This window comes from Myotis yumanensis, unplaced genomic scaffold, assembly GCF_028538775.1.
Source record: "Myotis yumanensis isolate MYYU_CA2020_CCGP unplaced genomic scaffold, mMyoYum1.0.hap1 SCAF_6, whole genome shotgun sequence".
In the NCBI taxonomy this organism is placed as follows: domain Eukaryota; kingdom Metazoa; phylum Chordata; class Mammalia; order Chiroptera; family Vespertilionidae; genus Myotis; species Myotis yumanensis.
Window position 1 is genome coordinate 20685766 of NW_027223757.1, and position 23143 is coordinate 20708908.

General features: G+C 43.0%; 2 protein-coding genes across 5 annotated transcripts; both read left to right on the plus strand.

Annotated features, from left to right (window-relative positions):
* Window positions 1-1698: 1698 nt before the first annotated feature.
* LOC139013052 (abl interactor 1-like) lies at window positions 1699-3413 on the plus strand. Of its 4 annotated transcripts, XM_070419241.1 has the most exons (4): window positions 1699-1986; window positions 2161-2502; window positions 2674-2919; window positions 3197-3413. In XM_070419241.1, exons 1-4 carry the CDS (start codon window positions 1699-1701, stop codon window positions 3317-3319), a joined length of 999 nt encoding a protein of 332 aa, XP_070275342.1. In that variant the 3' UTR covers window positions 3320-3413. The 4 variants fall into 4 exon arrangements, with proteins under 4 accessions (XP_070275342.1, XP_070275340.1, XP_070275338.1 ...); XM_070419239.1 differs by having other exon boundaries at window positions 1699-2541; window positions 2641-2919; XM_070419237.1 differs by having other exon boundaries at window positions 1699-2531; window positions 2604-2919.
* A 1254-nt stretch (window positions 3414-4667) lies between these two features.
* On the plus strand, window positions 4668-21359 carry ARG1 (arginase 1). The gene is made up of 9 exons (XM_070417701.1): window positions 4668-4682; window positions 5022-5137; window positions 11911-11983; window positions 14692-14866; window positions 16426-16585; window positions 18167-18261; window positions 18610-18714; window positions 18920-19056; window positions 19853-21359. Exons 2-9 carry the CDS (start codon window positions 5081-5083, stop codon window positions 20017-20019), a joined length of 969 nt encoding a protein of 322 aa, XP_070273802.1. The 5' UTR covers window positions 4668-4682; window positions 5022-5080; the 3' UTR covers window positions 20020-21359.
* Window positions 21360-23143: the final 1784 nt, after the last annotated feature.

The following is a 23143-nucleotide window of genomic DNA, read 5'->3' on the forward strand; positions in this document are numbered from 1 at the left end:
CTCATTCTCCCTCTCCCTTGCTCTCTGAAATCAATAAAAATATTTTAAAAAATAAAATAAAATGCAGACAATGAAATGTGCAAGATAGCAAACATCTATTGATTAATCTATACATTTAGTAAAAATTCTAGCAGGATTTTTAAAAATCTGACAACTTATTCTAGAATAGAGGCCCATGAATAACTAAATCGATTTTTAAAAAAGAAGACCAAAAATGTTAGTCTTGTCAAAGAATAATAAGACATACATAAAATCATGATAATAAACCAGTGTGGAATTGGTGCATCAACAGGTAAATAAGCCAATGGAACTGAAGAAGGGGTTCAGTGACAGATTTGTGTATTTAGGAGAACTTGGTATATGATGAAGATACCACTGGAATCAATAACAGAAAATGGATGAACTGTTCAATGAGTTTCATTTAGGAAATTGATAAGGGGACTACACAGGAAAAAGTATAGTTGGGGAACTTTCAGAGTATACCAAGATGTATGTAGATGGATTAAAGACGTAAATGTGAAAGATAAACTCTAAAGCAAATAGAAGAAAATATAGAAACCTGTATTTGTGATTTTGGAGTAAGGAGGACTTATTCAAAATTTCCAGAACACAAAACATGAGGGGAAAATTATTCAGTTGCCTATTTAAAAGTTAAGGATTTGGGGTGATAACATATACAAAGTTATCAGGTTACTGACACTTGAGAAAGTTTTTTGCAACATCAGCACCATAAGACAGCAATTTTCAACCAGTGTGCCGCAAAAAAATTTTAAAACATGCAATACCTGACTACTTAGTCAGGGGCACTAACCTATTTTTCCTTAGATTGTCAAATAAAAAAATGATAACAGCCAGCATAACAATAGGTGTCTGGTGTGAATGAATCAAAATTATAGCTATTTTTTTGTCAGATTGGAAAAAATATATTTTTTGATGTGCCACAACATTTTACTAGTTTATGTGTGTCATGAAATAAAAAAGGTTGCAAATCCCTCCCATAAGTTAGTATCTAGCTATACAAAATACATATACTACAATATATTACACAATATACTACAAGTAACTATCTAGTAATGCAAGTGAGTCTACAAGTGAAAGATAGGAAGCCTGTTTGGAAAATAGTCCTATTAAACTGGACCTGTGAAACATTGGTTTTCTTGTTCACACATTCTACAAATATTTATTGAGTGCCTATCACATATCAGCATTGTTCTAGGTTCTGGGAATACAACAGACAAAACTCTGTCCTCCTGGAATTTAAATACTCCCCAATGTTCTCTCTGACCAATAGAAAAAAAAAATTCGTTTCTACTAAGTGAATTTCCCCTCTAAATTACAATCATGTCATTTTCAAGTTGGAAGGATTCATAGGGTGCATTTCTCCTAAATCCGTATTTTCATGGCGATAAAGAACTCCCCTCACAGACCTGGCAGGCACGAGGATCTGACACTTGGCTTGTGCTTCATTGTAAAGCGCAGGGGTTAGGTGGATCCATAATGCTTAACAGTGAATCATGGCTCTTGCTCTACAACCTGAGTGACAGTTGGCAACCTCTCTGGGCTTCAGTTTCCTCATCAATAAAATGGCATCAAAGATGAGACTTGAGGGGGGTGGGGGGGGCCAGGTAAGTGATTTGTATCCAGGCTGCGAGGTGCTGGGAGTCTCCGCTGACCTTGCAGCCCGTGGAGGAGTGGAAAATGGCAAAGTTGCAGATATTACTGGAGGAGGAAATCCCGTCTGGCAAGAGGGCACTTATAGAGAGTTACCAGAACCTGACCCGGGTGGCGGACTACTGTGAGAACACCTACATACAGGCTACAGACAAGAGAAAAGCTTTAGAAGAGACCAAAGCCTATACAACCCAATCCCTAGCTAGTGTTGCTTATCAAATAAATGCATTGGCCAGCAATGTACTCCAATTGCTGGACACCCAAGCCTCTCAGCTTCGGAGAATGGAGTCCTCCATCAATCATATCTCACAGACGGTGGACATTCATAAAGAGAAAGTGGCTCAAAGGGAGATTGGTATTTTGACAACAAATAAGAAAACATCAACAACTCACAAAATAATAGCACCTGCAAATATGGAGCACCCTGTAAGGTATATTCGGAAACGTATTGACTATACAGTTCTGGATGATGTGGGCCATGGTGTCAAGCATGGAAATAACCAGCCTGCAAGAACTGGCACACTGTCAAGAATAAATTCTCCTACTCAGAAACCACCAAGTCCTCCCATGTCAGCCCGGGGAACGATGGGACGGAATAGGCCTTACAAAACCCTGGAACCTGTTAAACCTCCGACAGTTCCTAATGACTATATGACCAGTCCTGCTAGGCTTGGAAGTCAGCATAGCCCAGGCAGGACAGCTTCTTTAACTCAGAGACCGAGGACACACAGTGGAAGTAGTGAGGGAAGTGGAAGTCGAGAAAACAGTGGAAGCAGCAGTGTTGGCATTCGCATTGCCATGCCTACACCTTCACCACCCACTATTGGATCAGCGGCCCCAGGCTCAGCTCCTGGTTCCCAGTGTGGCACAGTGACCAGGCAGATTTCTTGACACAACTCTACCACTTCCTTGACATCTTTTGGTGGATACAGACGAACACCCTCTGTGACTGCTCAATTTTCTGCTCAGCCCCCTGGTAATGGAGGTCCACTTTATTCTCAGAATTCAATTGCTGATAGTCAAACTCCTCCACCACCACTTCCACCAGATAACATTCCCATGTTTGATAACTCTCCACCTCCGCCACCACCACCTCCAGTAGATTATAAAGATGAGGAGGCTGCACTAGTTCATTATAATGACCCATATGCAGATGGGGATCCTGCGTGGGCCCCTAAAAATTATATTGAGAAAGTTGTGGCAATATATGATTATACAAAAGACAAGGATGATGAGCTGTCATTTATGAGGGTGCAATCATCTACACTAATGCAAATTGGTGTCACTCCACTATGCCCACCAGCCAATCAGAGCGACTATGCAAATTGACCCAACAAAGATGGTGGTTAATTTGCATACACAGGCATGGAGTGAAGACTGAAGGCTCTGGCCGGAGTGAAGACTGAAGATCGAAGAGGCTTGGTTTCTCCGCTGTGGCTGGACCAAAGGCCTGGGTCCCGGGTGCCAGAGGAAAACCAGTGCCAGCAGCCAGGGAAAGGAAGACCTATTGCGCGAATCTTTGTGCAATGGGCTTCTAGTTTATGTAATAAAGAAGAATGATGATGGCTGGTATGAAGGAGTCTGCAATCGAGTGACTGGTCTGTTCCCTGGGAACTATGTTGAATCAATCATGCACTATACTGATTAAAATTTTTTACTTTTAAAGTAGGTTCTTATTATTACTCAGTCATACTGTGGGACTATTAATGGTTAACAAAATTGTCTTAAAATGTGCCCATATTTTCAGGACATGCTGTTTTTTTGTTTGTTTGTTTGTTTGTTTTTTAAAATATATTTTATTGATTTTTTACAGAGAGGAAGGGAGAGAGATAGAGAGTTAGAAACATCGATGAGAGAGAAACATCGACCAGCTGGCAGGACATGCTGTTTTATTCGTATAATTGAACGTCTACCTTGTAAGCATAAATCTTTGGGCAGTTTGTGTATTGCTAAACAGCAATTTATACAAGAGGCTGTCCATAACTGTTTATGCTTATATACTTACTTACACAATGTTAACTTTATGACCTTTTTAAATATTCTGGGGGTCTGGGGTATAATATTTAACAAATCATGAATCAGATTGTACCATTAATGTTTCAGTGCAGCATGGTTACTAATGCTATGTCAGACTAATATTAAAATCAGAAACTTTAAAAAAAAAGATGAGACTTGACATAATGTTGGTACAAGGATTAAATGAGATAATATAAAACAGAACAGCATCTGGCACATGATAAAAACTCATTGTTGGCTGTTTTTACTTCTATGTCTTGATTATGATTCCAAAGACTGTGATTTTCCTACTAGAGGACCAGTGCACGAAATTTGTGTATGGCAGGGGGTGTCCCTCAGCCCAACCTGAACCCTCTCCAATCTGGGACCCCTCAGGGGATGTCCAGCTGCCTGCAGTTGGACATCCCTCTCACAATCCGGGACCGCTGGCTCCTAACCACTCTCCTGCCTGATCGCACCTAACCACTCTGCCTGCCGGCCTGATCGCCACCTAACTGCCCTCCCCTGCTGGCCTAATCGCCCCCAACTGCCCTCCCCAGCCAGCCTGATCTTGCCCTGTAACTGCTTGCTCCCCCCCCCGCCTAATCGCCCCTAACTGCTTGCTCCCCTGCCAGCCTGATTGCCCCTAACTGCCTCTGCCTCAGTCCCCGACACCATGGCTTTGTCCGGAAGGAAGTTGGACCTCTGGAAGATGTGCAGTAGACCTGATCTAGTTAGCATATTACCCTTTTATTAGTATAAACACACCATATTTAAAAATCAGTATGGCAACACCTCCGGGTTATTAATGAGGCAATTAAGATTTCCTTTAATAATAAGCAGAAAAGGAAGTCATATGCTTTCCCTTGTGGTGTAGGATGTGTCTCACTGATTAACCATTAATCCCAGTGTGTGAAACTTGAACTCAGGATTGTAGGGCTTGAAGGGTTGTGAGGAGATCATCTTGTCAGTCCCAGCCCTTCTTTGACACGGAAGGACTCGAAGCCCTGGAGGAAGTAAGTGCCCTTCCCTGAGTTAGTACAGCTGGAACCACGGCACCGTTTATGTGATAATGATAACTTCATTAGATTAGAGAGAGTATTATGATTAGGAAATAAAGATTGTGATTAGACAAGGTATTAACCCAGATGACTTGTCAAATGGCTGTGAATTGGGGACATGAATAATCTCCCTGAATTACGAACCCAAGTTCTTCCACACAGGAAGAACTTGCTGGACTTCCAGTGGCCTGTCCTGTTTGGTTCAGTAGGTGGAGCCAATCTTCCTAATTAGAATAAGATAAACAGATTCAGCCCAATTATAAGTGGAAAAAATATGTGTCTCCTGTCATTGAGGGTTGCAGACGTTGTGACTGGCTGGAGACCTCGGGTGCAGTGACCAGGAACGTCAGAGCATGAGTTCTAAGACAAAATCCATAGGGGTCATCGGAGCTCCTTTCTCAAAGGGACAGGTGAGTAAACAGCCTTCCTTTGAATAGCTGGGATTATTGGACAGTTTCAGGCTTTACACTTAGCAAGGTGTTATTTTCTGGTTAGTTAAGTTTCCTAAGACAGCCTGGCCCTGAAATAGTATATAGTTTAAAGTTGTCTCACCAGTTTGCAACATTGTACAATTATGGTCACAAACCCACTTATTTTTGTGGCCCCTAATCTCAGCCACAGCCAATTTTATTTGAATTTACTACCTTTCCTTCATATTTTTAAAAAGGCAATATTTTTATTTGAATGGAAATGGATTATTTCTGCATTTTAGCTACCTATTTAGATTTCCATGTTGTGGGAACCATGCCAGGTCCCCGGATAGTCAAGGCCGGTGGGAGCACAAAGACCTTGATATCAATACACCAGAATGACCAAAGGCTGCTCTGGGCATGTGCCTAACGGAATGTCCAAGGACTCTGAGCCTGGGAATCCTAATCATGCCAAGATACCATGAGCGGGTGCAAGGACACACGGTACACTGTGCCCTTCAGTAGCCAATATTATTGATGCCACTGTTGGCATGAAGCCTTCTTTGTCTAAATGGTATAAAATAAAAGTAAGTTACTGACCAAGTTAGTTGGCTGAGGATGGAGTGAAAAGTCTGCTGGAGCATGGAGAGAGAGCAGCTAGGATGGAGTGTGTGAAGAAGTCTGCTAGAGAGAGCAGCTGGGCAGGAGAGATAGGAGAAGCTGCTGAGCCAGAGAGCTCAGCTACTGCTACCATGTGAGGCGGTGAGTCTAGGAGGCAGCATGTGGCTGCTCAGATAATAGCTGTGGGTACAGAGACTAATGCTGCTTTATGGGAAAGATATATGTTCACCAGTCGGTATGAACTCTGCCTGTATGAACTTTGCTGTAAAGGATGTTCTTGTCTAATGGCTATATGGCCACTGGCTTCAGGAATAAAGACTCATTCTTATAAACCCACAACCTCTCATGGCTTCTCCGCCTAAGACACAGCATCCTAGGAGGTCCAGCCCCAGGCAGAGGGGCTCGGACCCAACACCTGTTACTAGTGAGCAGAGGATAAAGGAGGAACTTGGACTAAGTTCCCAACTGTTTGTACAGAGGGCGGGGGTCAAGCAGGAACCAGCCCTGGCGTAGTCGGATAGGAGAATTTAGGAGAATACAGGGGGACTCCGAACAACTCAGACATACTCAGAGCACCAGGGCTCCTGCTGCGTGCTCCGACACCTGTTCTCATTGTTTTTGGTGTTACTGTGTATATATACAGAGAGAAAGACTTTTAAGAAAACACATTTGTTTAGCTATGTAATGCATGCCTAGAAAAATGCCATAGATTGGTGTCAACTTCAGAGTTCTTTTAATTTAGTTAACTTCCATATGATTGCTTTATGCATCTTTGTGAATGGTTCCTATTTTTAAGGGCCTTAATAATTCTATACAAGTCTTAGTTCATGGACTAAGTAAAATCCTTTGTGTACCTTTCTTTGAGGGAGGAAAAAAGAAAAAAGAAAGAAAATGTGACTGTGAATTGGTAACGTTGAAAGGACTAATGGATTTATGAAACTCCCAGATTGCCAAACATGCCAGTAACATTGAAATAAAGTATTTTATTTTCCTGCCCTGGCCACACTCATTCTGGTAAATATAATGAGATTGCAGACACCTTAGACTTCAACATGTATCTGTTCTTAAAAGGGGTGGGGGGTGGGGGGAGCAAATAGGACAAGTGTGAATTGAAACTCCTAAAGGTTTTTTTTTGTTGTTGTTGTTTTAAATGGAGTTTCCTGCAGGTTTCTTAGAACTATTTTGCCCACCTGGGTAGTGTTTTATACTCCTCTTAGTTCTTTTTTTGTTTTTAATTCTCACCCAGGAGTGAGGATATTTTTTCCATTGATTCTAGAGAGAGTGGAAGGAAAGGGGGGATGAGGAAGAGGAGGAGGAGGAAGAAGAGGAGTAGAAGGAGGAGGAGGAGGAGGAGAAAAAGGAGGAGAAGGAGGAAGAGGAGAAGGAGGAGGAGAAGGAGGAGGAGGAGGAGAAGGAGGAGGAGAGAAACATTGGTTGCCTCCCACCGGTGCCCTGACCAAGCCGGGGACGAGGTATGGGTGCCCTTGACCGGGAATTGAATCTGAGATCCTTCAGTCCATGGGCCCACGCTCTAGCCACAGTACCAAACTGGCCAGGGCACTCCTCCTAGTTTTGCACTCTGGCTTCTTATTGCAAAACCAAGCAGGACGGGTCAGAGGTGAGAGACCCAAACTGCATGTGGACTGTCAGTAAATACAGATTCACTTTCCCTGGAAACCCTTCAAAGGTCTTTCCCAGAATATGGAAACATGCTGCCGACACACAAATTGCTCTTTTAAATACTTAATTGCAAGCTTCACAATATGCTCACTTATTCCTGGGCAGGTTCTAACAAAGATAGAATTGAAAGAACTGACAAAAGAAATGGAGCAAGGGAAATGGAAGGAAGGAAGGAAGGGAGGAAGGAAGGGAGGAAGGAAGGAAGGAAGGAAGGAAGGAAGGAAGGAAGGAAGGAAGGAAGGAAGGGAGGAAGAAAGGGAGGAAGGGAGAGAGTGTGAACATGCTCTGGTCCCTGGACCTCAGCAGAAAGCCTTAGGCTGATGATAACAGCCCTTCTAGGGGATATAGCCTGATGCATTTTCTGTCTTCAGTTAATTCTTTCTTCTTTTTCACTACAGCCCTTCCTCCATTAAAACATGGCCCAGTGATAATGAAGCTTATTGTCTCATGATAATAAGGACACGAAGAGATATTTTTCTACACTAAGCCATAGCATAGAGGGGAAAAAATGGCCAACATATAAGCATCTATCCTTGCCTAAAAGAAGTAAAAGTTTGACAGACAAGCAAGGGAGAGGCTTAGAGGGCAAATGACTAGAAGGTTGAGTCTGAGAAAGGAATCTCTCCTATCTCACCCTCTTGCAAGGTAGTGGGAGGTAGGAGGGATGTAGTGGCAAAAAATGAGGTAGGTTTTTATATTTATTTTACAGTTGAGTTAACTAAGGCTCAGAGAGGTTTGGAGATCTGCTCAGGGTCACATAGCCTTGAGTGTGTGATTCCAGACAGAATTGTTTAATCCCAGCGCCTGTGTTCCTGACCTGCATTGAGGCCTCTTTAGATACACAAGGGATCTTACCCTTGTGGCCAGTTAAGAATTGAGGCTCAGCTTCAAAGTCAGTAGAGCTAATGAGTGATTTCCAAAGTGGACAGGTAAACCAAGCAATAAGAAAGGACTAATCGCCTGGCCAACATGGCTCAGTGGTTGAGTGAGGAGGTCACGGTTCGATTCCTGGTCAGGGCACATGCCCAGGTTGCAGGCTTGATCCCCAGTAGGGGGCATGCAGGAGGCAGCCAATCAATGATTCTCTCTCATCATTGATGTTTCTCTCTCTCTCCATCCCACTCTGAAATCAATATATGACTAATCATGAGAAGCACTTTGAATCAAACAAATAAAAAAGAATGCTAGCAAGTGTCACTCTGGAAAAATTTAATAACTGTGTTAGAGCAAACATAGTGTCAACTAAGGGGCCCATAAGATGTGTTCTAATGTTTTTAAGGGAAAGGGGGGGAAATGCCAGGGAATTTTATCAAATTGATAATTTTTTGAGCATCTACTAAGGGTCAGCCCTACACTACAAAATACAGTGCAGCAGGTAGGTATAAAGTAACTTGGACTGAAATCTAAAAATAAAAACAAACACAAAAAAACAGTGGCAAAATTTGAGCCAAGCAGCACTCTATGGGGGTCTAAAGAAGGAGAAGTTATATCTCCTTGATTGTGGTGGGACTGGGGAGAGCCAGGCGAAAATTGAATGGAGTGAAGGAGAAAAATGTGTCAGGCAGAGCACGTGGGGTCCCGTGCTGCCAGGGACGGAAATTTGACATCAAGGATTTGCTGGGCAGCCAGGCCAAGTCATCTGCTAATTTTAATTGGGAAGAAATATTTTCTTGGTTTGGTGCCACAGCCCAATCCTAGAGGCAACACATGTGTCTTTGGCACCTCTTCTCCTCTGACAACAGGAAATAACTTTATATGTAAAAACCTTGTTGGGAGTTAGAATCAGAGCGATACATGAAAGAACTGTTTCTTTAGAGTCACTAATCTGCCAGGAATTGGCTTCCCGGATGTAAAAACAGCAAGGCTAGCATTCTTGTTCACTGTGTATATTAAGCAGGTCAAAAGGTGAAATACCAGGTTGGTCTTTGTGGGTTCAGTCAACTGCCAGGTGATTTTCCCTGTTGCCTGCTTTGTCCCGTAGAACCCTACCTTACTATTGTGAGGATCTGCACATAGCTGTCGCCCATGCTACCTTCAAAATAATGCCTTTACTGGCCTGGCTGGGTGGCCAGTGGTTGAGTGTCAACCTATGAACCAGGAGGTCACAGTTACCAAGAGGTCATGGTTCAAATCCTGCTTAGGGCAGGTGCCTGGATTTTGGGTTTGATCCCCGGTAGAGGGCATGCAGGAGGCAGCTGATCAATGATTTTCTCTCATCATTGATGTTTCCCTCTCCCTTCCTCTTCCTCTCTGAAATTAATAGTAATTATATATATGTATATATATATATATATATATATATACACTAATAAAAGAGAAACATGGTAATTAGCGTATGACCGCTACCCTTTTCATTGGCTAATCAGTGAGTATATGCAAATTAACTGACAACCAAGATGGCGGCCGGCAGCCATGCACTGAAGCGAACAGGGAGGCTTGCTTGCTCCAGTGACTGGCGGACTCCAACGTTCCCCGCCTGCCGCTGCCGGCCTCTAAACTGGCAGTTTGAAACATTGTAACAAATATAGAAGCTAAACAAAACCCCAGAAACCAGCTTTCAGCCGCCGGGATCTCAGAGCTGGAGTTATACATTGTTTCGATTATAGAACGCAAACAAACCAGGCAGCGGAAGCCTCAGAGCTAGAGCCAGAGCTAAAGCTGGATCAGAATAAAAAAGAAAAAAGGAGCGGTTGGGAGCTTCAGTCAATCGCCAGCCTGAAAGCAGCCCTCAGCCCCTCACCCAGACTGGCCAGGCACCCCAGGGGGGACCCCCACCCTGAAGGGGGTGTGACCAGCTGCAAACAGCCATCATCCCCTCGTCCAGGCTGGCCAGGCACCCCAGTGGGGACCCCCACCCTGATCCAGGACACCCTTCAGGACAAACCAGCCAGCCCCCAGGCCTCTATCCTATATAGTAAAAGGGTAATATGCCTCCCAGCACCAGGATCAGTGGAGCCGTGAGGCCTCCTGGCACCAGATCAACGTGACAGGGGGCAGCGCCCAAACCCCCTGATCGCCCTGAGACTCTGTGTGTGACAGGGTGCGGCGTCCCAACCCCCTGATCGGCCCTGCTCTGTGTGTGACAGGGTAGAGCCATAACCTCCCCATCGGCCCTGCCCTGAGTGTGACAGTGGCGGCGCCCCAACCCCCTGATCGGCCCTGCTCTGTGGGTAATAGAGGGCAGCGCCCCAACCCCCCTCCCCACCACAGGCCCTGCTCTGTGTGTGATGGGGTAGAGCCATAACCTCCCCATTGGCCCTGGCCTGAGTGTGACAGTGGCGGCGCCCCAACCCCCTGATCGTCCCTACTCTGTGAGTGACAGGGGGGAGCTCCTCAACCCCCTGATCGGCCCTGCTCTGTGCGTGACAGGGGGGAGCTCCCCAACCCCCTGATGGGCCCTGCTCTGTGCATGACAGGGGGCAGCGCCCAACCCCCTGATTGGCCCTGCTCTGTGCATGACAGGGGGTGGCGCCGCAACCTCCCCATCGACCCTGCCTTGAGTGTGACATTGGGCGGTGCCCCAACCCCCCAATCGGCCCTACCCTGAGCGTGACTGAGGGTGGCATTGCAACCTCCCAATCCGCCCTGCACTGTGCATGACAGGGGGCAGCGCCCCAACTCCCCAATCAGCCCTGCTCTGAGCCCGACCAGGGTCTGCACCTAGGGATTGGGCCTGCCCTCTGCCACCCAGAAGCAGGCCTAAGCCAGCAGGTTGTTATCTCCCGAGGGGTCCCAGACTGCGAGAGGGCACAGACCGGGCTGAGGGACCCCCCCCCCCCCATGAGTGCACAAATTTTTGTGCACCGGGCCTCTAGTATATATATAATTGAATAAATGCCTTTACTCAAGCTATTGTCCTGGTTTACAAAGTTCCTCCAGCACCCCATCCATCATCCTGAACTCGTGTTGCAACACTACGCTGAAATGTCACCTGCTCCACCTGACACCCTCTGTCCCCGGCAGAGATAGGAGCATCCTGTTTTTGTTGTTATGACATCTTGTATCTACTTTGAAGCAAATCTCCAAGTGCTGTGATTGATGTTAAAAATCCAAATCCCCTCTTAGTTTATGAGTTAATCAAAGACAAAAACCCTCTGCTTTTCACTGTAGTGTCTCCATTTTTCAGAGTGCTTTTGCACAAAACAAATGTTCACTAAGTTGGTAGCATGGGGTGATGGGAAGAGGAGATGCAGACTTTGGAATCCAAAGGACTGGGCTAAGGCCCTAAGGCTCTGCCACTGGTTAGCTGTGTGAGGGAAGGAACATTAGATAACCTTTCTGATTCTAGACCCTTATATTTGACAGGAGTAATCCAATCCATCTTGCTGTGATAATTAAATATAAATGCCTGGCTCTGTAGGAACTCAAGAAAATCATGTTATTACTATTCAACTGATTAAATAATGAATTTCCTATTGTGTGCATCTGCTGACCAAGATGATGCCTGAATCCTTTCTTTTTTAATTGTGCAGCCGCGAGGAGGAGTGGAAGAAGGCCCTAAAGTGCTGAGAAAGGCTGGCCTGCTTGAGAAGCTTAAAGAACAAGGTAATTTTTATGTTGAAAGATGATCAGCCTGAATTCTTTCCTGTTCTGAAGGATGCACAGGCTCCTGTTAACACGGGGAGTGTCTGGAATGACATCTGTACCACAGAATTCAGCGCTGGCTAGAACCTTAGGTGTGCACCCTACACAGAGAAGCAGTGTCTGGGAAGAATGCATAATCAATGTTGCTTATTTATTCAGATATTTTGTCTTTCCAGCCAGACTACAGTGTAAGAGAATGTGTGTGAGTAAGAATTGGGTTGGGTGGGTGGGAAGGAAGTTGGGGGGATTGAAAATGGAAGGCAAGGAGCAGCAGCAGAAAGTGCACTACTAGCAAGAGGAGCCCTATTTGTGAGAGGAAATAAAACAGTAACAGCACCGAGTCTCGGGATGATGTCTCCATTTTCCTTGGTGGGGACTTGAGGCAGCAGAGAAGCTGTGGGCCCCAGGTAGGTCAAGTTTGGACTGGAAAGCGAGCTCCTCTAATACGTGAGGTGGGGAACCAGGCTCCTAGGGCATGGTTCCCTAAGGAAAGGGGCATTGGGAAGTCCTATGCAGGAAGAAGGGGCCCCCAGCCTTCCCAGCTCTCTGAGGAGGAGGAGGAGGAGGAAAGCGGGGTAGTTGCTCAGTCTCAAGGCTTTTCCAAACCCTGTGCCACCTGGAACCGGTGAACTGAGCTTCCTCACATCCCGTCCTTCTGTCGTAGCTTCTGAAAACTGGGCCCTGAGAAAGGAGAGGAAATGGGATGTTCCTGGGACTTCTGAGTCAGTATCAGGTGACTGAGTTGTTTGATCTGGGGATGTGATACCTAGGAAGCTTTCAGCAGCCCGACCACGGCCCAGAGGGCTATTTCGATTCCATCTTTCCACAGTGTTGAATAATTACATTAGAACTTTCTATAGATGGCTAGCTACATCCACAAATGCCTACCACAAACATCAGAATGAGCTATTAAGTCAAAGTTTTATTTCCTTCCAGTTTCTGCCTTTCTCTCCAGGCACGTCCTTGAACCAGCTGGAGCAGCTCGCTTCCCTTGGTTGTTGCAAAAACTGCTACTTACTTTTCTTTAAAAGGCGGCCTAAACTCTCTGAGAATGTGCCCATGGAAATTCACTGTAATATCAGAAATAATAAGGGAGTATCAAGTTACACCACTTTTATTAATAAACGTGGAGGGTATAAACAAAACAATGCCCCAGTAATAATACTGTGTGTATTACTCATACTATACACACATACATATTTGCATATGTGAGCATGCAAAAGAAAAATACTTTGTATTTTAAAAGTACAGCTAAAAAAAAACATAAACTAAAGCAAAAACAACAAAACAAAAATACAGCTAAAGTAAGTGTCCTCTACATATGTAAAACCCTGATAAAGGATATGGAGCAACTGGAACCCTCAGATATTTCTGATGAGAATGCATAATGATACATAGAGCCGCTTTGGAAAGATGGGCAGCTTCTTAAATGAACACACATTTACCTTTTGACCCAGCAAGTCTACTCCAAGGTATTTACCCAAAAGAGATGAAAACATGTTCTCACAAGGCCTTGTGTGTACTTGAAGGTATATAGCAGCATTGTTTCTAACATTCAGAATATGGGAACAACAGAATGCCTGTCAACTGGTAAATAACTAAAAGGGGCACATCCATCCCATGGGATGCACTGACTGTCTCGCTGCACAGGGGCGTGAGGGAACTTAGGGTATGGAGGTCTTCTAAATCTTGATTGTGCTGGTGGTTAAAAGCCTGTGGACATTTCTAAAACTCACTGACTGGCAAACTTAAAATGAATACGTTTTAGTAAATAAGAATTATGCATCATAAATCTAAGAAAAGAGAGAGACCCCAGTAGAGAACAGGAAGTCTGGGTAAATGAAGTGGACTAGTCCATCAGTTAACAAGCATAATTTGGCCACATTTAATGTCATGTTAAATCTCTTGAAGGCATTACTGAATCACAGATACATACAGACATGAATGAATACAATACACAATGACTGCTTAGTTCAGAACATGGAATTGAGCCCGGATCACCGTTTTACATGAAGCTCTGTACCTTGAGGCATAATGCATGGCCTATTAGGAAGTGCACTGAGGTCCTTAGGAACTTTGGGTTACCTTATTGGAAAAGTATAATAATAAAGTCTTTATTTCCTGGCTTGCTGCAGTGTTAGGACTGATGGTAATCACATACTCTTATTGAATTCTGACAATAGCCCTGTGAGGCAGGTACAATGGGCAGAAGAGGGAGCGGGACTGCTTCAGCAGGTGACAGATTGGATTGAAACCGAGGATTGTTAACAAAATAATGGTGTATTTTCTTCTTTTTAAATATGATTTATTTACTATAAATACAATACAGGCTTATTGTAGAAAAGTAGAAAGCACATGAACACAGAGGCAAAGACAGTGACATCACCCATTAAATCCAAACCAGGTCAACCTGTTGTACTTATAGCCTAACTGGTGGGTTCAAGGATTTACTGAGAACCCAGCATACAGCAGGCACTGGTGGGAGCCCAGGTGAGATGATGTCAGGCAAAAGTAGATGTGGTTTCTCCCTTCACAATTTTCAGTCTGTTCAGAGTCTTTCTGCACTTATACTTTAGAAAATAGACCTATTTTGTACATTTAAAATCATCCTGCAGAGACTGTTTTGTGATCTTTATTTAGTAACCTGCAACTTTTAATTTTAACTATAGAGTGTGATGTGAAAGATTATGGGGACCTGCCCTTTGCTGATGTCCCTAATGACAGTCCATTTCAAATTGTGAAGAATCCAAGGTCTGTGGGAAAAGCGAATGAGCAGCTGGCTGGCGTGGTGGCAGAAGCCAAGAAAAATGGAAGGGTCAGCGTGGTGCTGGGTGGAGACCACAGGTACTATTTAATGAAGGGCTATGCGAGATTGGCACAAATGGCATGAAGAAGGTTTAACCAAAAACATGCGAAGAGAGAACATATGGAAGGGAAAGCACTGATCAATAGTTTATATCAAGATTTCTGCTTAAAAAATATTACTGGTTACTACTTTATTTTGGAAACACACTTAGCTCTATTTGAAGTCTTGACTTACCTTTATTACAGCAGAAAATATATTAAATGTGAATGAATCTCAGTAAAATATTCTGCACAGGGTTACATTTCTAAATAAATAAGCGCTGAGGAAATTTACAGTCAACTTATTGTGCTTGGTTGCTGATAATAGGAACAACCCATTTAGGTCAACATTTAAAAGTGTTTTCCATTATAAGAGTTATAATTATAAAGTTTTTTGAAATACACACACATGTAAAAGTAAAAAACAAAAAAACAACTCAACCAGTGATAATTGTAGTCTCCTAACAACCATTTCAACCAGAATTTCCCTCAGACATGATTTTAACAATTACGTGTGTGTGTGTGTGTGTGTGTGTATTATCTGCTGTTCTTAATCCACAGTTGAAATGTCCTTATCTTTACTTCATGATATATATGCATATTTTCACTGTTGCATAATTTTTCATTAAAGCATTATATATATTGTCCAATATTCAAGTAATTTTCAAAATTACAAATAATGTGGTAAAGAAAATTTCTGGGCATTAGCCTCTTTAATCTTTAAAGACTAGTTTATTGATTTTTTTTAGAGAGAGAGGCACAATTGCTTCCAGTTTGAGAATCGAGAAGTTCACGATTCTCTGAATGGTACTCAAAAACATTCACAAGTGGGAAAATAGGGCATTGTATGGCCAATCCTAATCTTTTAACTTTTGTGTAAGATATTACCTAGCTGTTCCATTCAGGCACATTTTCTGGAGCTTGAATTGCTTGATGTGAACTTGGAGGGTTCTGGACCTGGCTAAGAGTGGGTCCTTAAGGGTGTGGCAGGAGAGGAGGAAGTTCAAGCAGAGGATCTGATTGTTTGAATAGAGTGAGCACCTGGGATATGCTCACTCAGGTGGATGTAAGGGCTTCTGAGTCATGCTCTCCAATTGTATAACAATTGGGTTTTAAGAAAAATGGAAGGGCTCTGTCATGACTCACTGGGGAGAATGAAGTATTTACCTGGAGAAATGAGAGTGCAAAAAATAAGCCTGATTCAACCCTGAAAGTGGAATAGTCTCATGCTAAGGAATTCCTTGTGTGGTAGTGTTTTCACACATCATTTAGTTTTTGGTGAAACTATAATTTACAATTTTATTAGAAGGTGGTTTTGAAAAGTATCACAAATTACTTAGTGATACCTCTGTGTAACTATAACTTCTTAGTAACTATTAAGTGTAAGGTCTACTTTCTCTGTCACAATTGTTTAATTGGCATCTCTGATTTAAAACTATGAGAAATATCAGCTGCTTTGATTTAAAGGAAAATCAAGCATGAGCATTAAATGAGTTAATAATATGATGTATGAAAGGCTATTGCAGCTCTGATGCTCACACAAACTTTTTCCTCTAAAGTTTGGCGATCGGGAGCATCTCTGGCCATGCCAGGATCCACCCGGATCTCTGTGTCATTTGGGTGGACGCTCACACTGATATCAACACTCCACAGACAACCTCAAGTGGGAACTTGCATGGACAGCCTGTGTCTTTCCTCCTGAAGGAACTAAAGGGAAAGGTAAGAGGCTGGTTGGCATTTTATTGCAAAACTAGAGGCCCAGTGCATGAAATTCATGCGGGCGGGGGGGTCCCTCAGCCCTACCTGCACCCTCTCCAATCCGAGATGTCCTACTGACGGCTTGGGCCCACTCCCCGTGGTTCTCTGCTCTCTGCAGGGCCTGCCTGCTCCACACCACAGCGATGGGCAAGCAGGCCCTGCTGGGTGCTGCCTGTAGGCCGCGCTTGCCTGCTCATGGGTCACTGCGGGGACAGGGCCAAGCAGGCCCTGCTGGGTGCTGTCTGCAGGCCTCGCTTGCCTGCTGGGCTCACGTTGCCGGGGTGACCCTGCCAGCGTCCTGCCCCGGCCGCTATGGGTGCTGCCATCTTTGTTGTGGAGTGACTGTTAATTTGCATATTACTCTTTTATTAGATAGGATAATAATCTTTAGCAAAAGTTCAGGAGGTGGAGGGAAGTAAGAACCCCTCTGCCATCTTATTCTTGGTATAATCTCAAACTCTTTTCTTGGCAGCAGATAAGCAAAAGGGTTGGAGGATAACGGTGACGAGGCTTGGTACCTTTCCCTTCCTTGATAGTTTGAAAACTGACATTGTATCTCCCCTTTTGATTCTTAAACTACCCTTTTTAGGTGGAGCAGAGAATAATCCTAAGCAAGTCAGCAGAGGTTCAGACATTAACCAACTCTCCTAAGATCACACACCAGGCGAGAGCCAGAACTGGTCCCCTAGTGCCAACCTCTTTCTATTACATGCCACATAGCCTTTTGTTGTTACCAAGTGTCCCCTCCACATCATAGGGCCTTTTCAAAAACAGAGTTCTTAAAATGCGGCTCACAATGGTTTATTTAACATCTTTACTGTGAGGAGCACGTATCTAAACCATAAGCAGAACTGCCTCCTTGCTCCCTAGAAACTTACTTTCTAAAAGATGTAAGAGGAAATCCCAGATTAAGATTTAACATTGTGGCTCATAATTTTTATTGATATGCCTGTAGTATGTCAATAAAACAATTTTTATTCATGTACCTGTAGCATAGTGGTCTTTATGATGATACCTGGGAATGTGAGGTTTAATGCCCAGAAGTAACGTTTTCTGAAGTGACAACCAACTGATAGGTGTATACATTTGCAATTTGTGCAGCTAGCATATGGAAACAGCCAAGCTCAACTCCAGAACATTCAAAGAGCAACCAAAGGGTTGGGCAAAAATTTTCCTTCAGCCACTCAAAGCCATCTTCTGGATTAAGTCCTCATTGAGAAAGAGAAGCAAAGAAGGGATGAAAGTAATGGAAGTACACTGACTTCCTTACAGAAGAGTTCTGGGAAAGCAGGGTCAATGGAAATGGTGCACAAATGGTTCAGGTTAGGTCTGGGCTACAGGGTGAGGCTGGGTAGGGCCAGAGCAATCAAGGGGACCACCAGGGGAGGCAGGCATTCTCTTCTTCGTTTTGTATCATCTTTTAATGATTCCTAAAAAGTGTATGTTCTAAATATAAGATATATCCAACAAGTGTACTCAACTTTCCGTGTAAGATTTGCTCAAGAGAAGTATACATAACCAAATGGAAAATTGCAATTTTAGATCCCTGATGTACCAGGATTCTCCTGGGTGACGCCCTGCATAACTGCCAAAGATATTGTGTATATTGGCCTGAGAGATGTGGACCCTGGGGAACAGTAAGTTTATTCCTTGATGCAATTTACCTTCATGTTTGTCCTTTTTGCATGCTAGGTGCACTGACCAAACCTATGGTAAAAAATTATTTTAAGTACCAAATATATATATATATACACACACACACACACATATATATATATATATTTGTACATACACATATATGTATATATTCAAATAATTCTTATATTGACTTGCTGATAAAAATATATTGATATATACATAGAGTTCACAGAACTTAAATATTTTATGTAACTTAGCACATTAATCTTTTCTTAAAAGGAGACGAAAGGGCATAGAGTCAGCCTCCATGTTAATTGTAAATTATCTTACTATCTCCTCTTTCATAGCTACCTTTTGAAAACTCTGGGTATTAAATACTTTTCAATGACTGAAGTGGACAAGCTGGGAATTGGCAAGGTGATGGAAGAAACACTCAGCTATCTACTAGGAAGGTATGACGCTTGTGTGTGAAACATAAATATTGTTAAACGAACTACTACTGGTACTAATCAATGTAAGTTATTAATAAAGCCTTTATGTAAAATCATGGAACTTCACTAGATTGTTCCTTTTTACAGAGCAAAGTAAGAACTATATTTATCTACTAAGTAATAAGCCACCAACTTTAACTTGAATTACTTTGCCTCTTCTTAAAAGAAAGAAAAGGCCAATTCATCTGAGCTATGATGTTGATGGATTAGACCCATCTGTCACACCAGCTACTGGCACACCAGTCATCGGGGGTCTGTCTTACAGAGAAGGTCTCTACATTACAGAAGAAATTTTCAAAACAGGTACGTATAAATCTAAGTGAATAAAGAATCAAGTGTACACATGGCCAATATATACTTACTAGAGGCCTGGTGCACAAAATTCCTGCACTGGGGAGTGGGGGGGTCCCTCAGCCCAGCCTGTGCCCTCTCACAGTCCAGGAGACCCGCGATCAATTGCCCCAAAGAGGTAGGCCCCGCCCACCTGGCAGAGGCTCCTCAATGGATCGCCCCAGCAGAGGGAGGCCCAGGCTACCTGCTGCAGCACCCCCAGCCGGGTGGCCTGGCCCTCCCGCTTTGGGGCAACCGATCATAGAGCATCGCCCCAAAGATGTAGGCCCTGCTCACCTAGCCAGGGCTCTGCGATGATCGCCTCCGCAGAGGGAGTCCCTGCCCACCTGCTGCAGCCGGCCAGTCTACAGGGCGATCCTGGAGCTCCCTGATTGATCGTCCTGCTGGCCGGTGGCCTGGGCCTCCCTCTGCAGGGTGACCATGGGGAAATGGCTGGGCCCCCGACCAATTGCATCGCACCCACCTTGGCTGACCTGGCACCAGTGGGTGTCACAGCGTGGTTGTCTGGATAGTCATTCCACTGTTCAGCTGTTTGGTCGATTTGCATATTACACTTTTATTATTATAGATACTTCCTGGTCTGAAAATCAAGCCCCTGTTGACACTTCCAGAATGCCCATTGCATGATGCAGTAACCGAAGTGGTTTCAGTTGATTACCCCCCTCATTACACTCCTGAGTAACATTTCAGAGATACTAAATTTAAAATGTCAACCATTTAACAATTACTTTATTTCCACTTGTTGTAGGGCTACTGTCAGGATTAGACATAATGGAAGTGAATCCATCTCTAGGGAAGACACCAGAAGAAGTAACTCGAACAGTCAACACAGCAGTAGCAATAACCTTGTCTTGTTTTGGAGTTGCTCGAGAGGGTAACCATAAGCCTATTGACTACCTTAACCCACCTAAGTAAATGTGGAAACATTATGTGAAAATCTCACAGCTTATAACTTAGCAAATCTAATAATTTACTTAAGCTAACAGTTACCCTCTTATAGATTTTGTGTTTCAGGAAAATGTTTTACCTGAGGAAATATTAGTACAATTAGTATAAACTGCATCAATTCCCACTTGGTGTGAAAGATTTGGAAATTCAAGTTTTTGTAAATTTAAAAAGCTTGTATTTCCCATTTTGGCAAAAGACTTATCCTTAGAAATGGAAGTACGTATTAATTTCCAAATAGAAATTTGCTGGCATTAAAAATAAACACACTCCCAGAAGACAGTGGCAAGAAATATTCTAAGTGATGGAAAGCAAGAACCTACAACCAAGATTACTCTACCCAGCAAAGCTATCATTCAGAATCGAAGGACAGATAAAGAGCTTCCCAGACAAGAAAAAGCTAAAGGAGTTCATCACCACCAAACCAGTATTATATGAAATGTTAAACTGTCTTCTTGAAGAAGTAGAAGAAGAGACCAGAACTATGAACAATAAAATGGCAATAAATAGACATCTATCAACAATTCAATCTAAAAAAAAAAACACCAAAATAAACTAACAAGCAGAACCGAAACAGACTCATAGATACAGAGAACATTTTGACAGTTGCCAGATGGTAGGGGAATTGGGGCAATGGGTGAAAAAGGTAAAGGGATTAAGAAGTACAAATCGGTAGTTACAGAATAGACATAGTGATGTAAAGTACAGCATAGGGAATGCAGTCAATATTATGCTAATAACTACGTATGGTGTCAGAAGGGTACAAGATTTATTAAGATGATCACTTAGTAAGTTATATAATGTCTAATCACCTACTAAGTCATATGTCTAATCACTTAGTAAATTATATAATATCTAATCACTTAATAAATTATATAATGTCTAGTCACTTAGTAAATTATATAATGTCTAACTGGGTGTACACCTAAAGCTAAACCTGCAACTAATATAATGTTGTATGTCAACTGCAATTAAAAAAGATTAAATGGCAAAAAACATACACCTACATAGTGGGACTCCTGTTATCAAGAGGTAAAGGTACCACATTTGAAAATGAACCATATTTCCACGTTGTTCAAAAGATGTGATTTTTAGTCAGGCCAGCGTGGCTTAGTTGTTGAGCATTGACCTATGAACCAGGTCATTGTTCGATTCCCAGTCAGGGAACATGCCCAGGTTGCAGGCTTGATCCCCAGTTAGGGGTGTGCAGGAGGCAGCAAATCAATGATTCTCTCATCATTGATGTCTCTCTCTCTCTCTCCTTTTCCCTTCCTCTTTGAAATCAATAAAAATATATATTTTTAAAAAGATGTGATTTTTATAATTCTCTTTATATAAGATACTATCATGTCTACATATTTCTAAATATATGCAAAATACACACACACACACACACACACACACACACACACACACCCATCCTGCTTAAAACTACTATAAAGATTTTAAAAGCCACAGTGAAATCATCATCCCCCAAACACTGGTGAGACCTTGGTGAAGCTAAACTCTCTGGCTCTAGCTTCTTCATCTATAAAATGGGTAATCATAAGGCTTGGGCCATCTCCAAGTCCATTAATGACAGATGACCTTTTACTTTTTCTAAACTTCAAGCATAACATTGGTTTGTATTTTAAGCATGGTAGTCTTTTAGGAGGTGGAAGAAAGAAATCAAATGGCTATTATTTCTAAGATCTGCTAAGTTAGACAGAGATTTCATCCAAAATGATCTGTGACTTCCTAACATGCTGCCCTCACTCATGACAATTACAGTGTGTCTCATTTGCTGAAATCTTTAAACATCCTAAAGCGCTCATCTTCGCTCTGGAATACAGTGAGGAGGTGGGAAAAATAAATGAGAGTAAACTATAACCAAAACCAAGGAAACAAACTCTTCCCCTTCTCCACAACTTACACAAAACTCACGTGGGCTCTGCAGTGAGGAAGGGCCCATGAAAGGATCTGTATTGTTGTTAAAATAGCCATATGTCACTCAGCTGGTATGGCTCTGTGACTAAGCATCAACCTATGAACCAGGTCACAGTTCGATTCCTGGTCAGGGCACAAGCCCAGGTTGCCTGCTTGACCCCCAACAGGGGGCATGCATGAGGCAGCCGATCAATGATTCTCATCATTGGTGTTTCTCTCTCTCTCTCTCTTCCCCTTCCTCTCTGAAATCATTAAAATATATATTAAAAAAACAAACAGACAACTCAGCCATATGTCAGAGCCTCCTCTAACATCTGATTTTTCATATGCAACTTAGAATGTTAAACTAACCGTTGACATATGCACTTTTAAGATAAATATTTTACTGAATTGCTTTTAGATAAGAGCAATTATGCTGAATCATGCTTTAGAGTATACTGTCACATGTAATCACATGCAGTTATTTAAATTAAAGCTTAATAAACTTTAAAATTCAGTTCCACATTTCAAGTGCTCAGTAGGCACTTGTGGCTAACTACTGTACTGAATAGCACAGATAGTCTTTCCACCACTGCAGAACGTCCTATTGGACTGAGTGGCTTTAAAGGTACTATCTACACTAATAAAAGAGAAACATGGTAATTGGTGTACGACCGCTACCCTTCCCATTGGCTAATGAGCGTATCCTTATGCAAATTAACTGTCAGCCAAGATGGCGGCCAGCAGCCAGGCAGCTGGAAGCTAATAGGAGGCTTGCTTGCTGTGGACTCCAACGTTCCCCACCTCACTAGCCGGCCTCTGAGCTTCAGTTGGAAACATAGTAACATTTATAGAAGATAAACAAAACTCCAGAAACCTCCTGTCAGTCAGCCGGGATCTCAGAGCTGGAGTCGCAACATTGTTTCGAATACAGAAAACAAAGGCCAGAAACCTGCTTTCAGCAGAGCCTCAGAGAGAAAGCCGGCTCTCAGCTCCAGTGACAGCCATAGAAGGTAAATAAATGCCAGAATAAAAAAAAAAGAAAAAAAGGAGAGGTTTGGAGCTTCAGTCGCCCGCCAGCCTGAAAACAGCCCTCAGCCCCTCACCCAGACTGGCCAGGCACCCCAGTGGGGACCCCCACCCTGAAGCAACAAGATGGCGGCTAATTTGCATACTGAAGGCAGGCGGC

Coding starts and splice junctions, on each gene's coding strand:
- LOC139013052 (XM_070419237.1), top strand. CDS start 1,699: ATGGCAAAGTTGCAGATATTACTGGAGGAGGAAATCCCGTCTGGCAAG. Junction 2,532..2,603: donor GGCTCAGCTCCTGGTTCCCA/GTGTGGCACAGT, acceptor TGGTGGATACAG/ACGAACACCCTCTGTGACTG. Junction 2,920..3,196: donor ATGATGAGCTGTCATTTATG/AGGGTGCAATCA, acceptor GAATCTTTGTGC/AATGGGCTTCTAGTTTATGT.
- ARG1 (XM_070417701.1), top strand. CDS start 5,081: ATGAGTTCTAAGACAAAATCCATAGGGGTCATCGGAGCTCCTTTCTCA. Junction 5,138..11,910: donor CTCCTTTCTCAAAGGGACAG/GTGAGTAAACAG, acceptor TTAATTGTGCAG/CCGCGAGGAGGAGTGGAAGA. Junction 18,262..18,609: donor GATGTGGACCCTGGGGAACA/GTAAGTTTATTC, acceptor CCTCTTTCATAG/CTACCTTTTGAAAACTCTGG.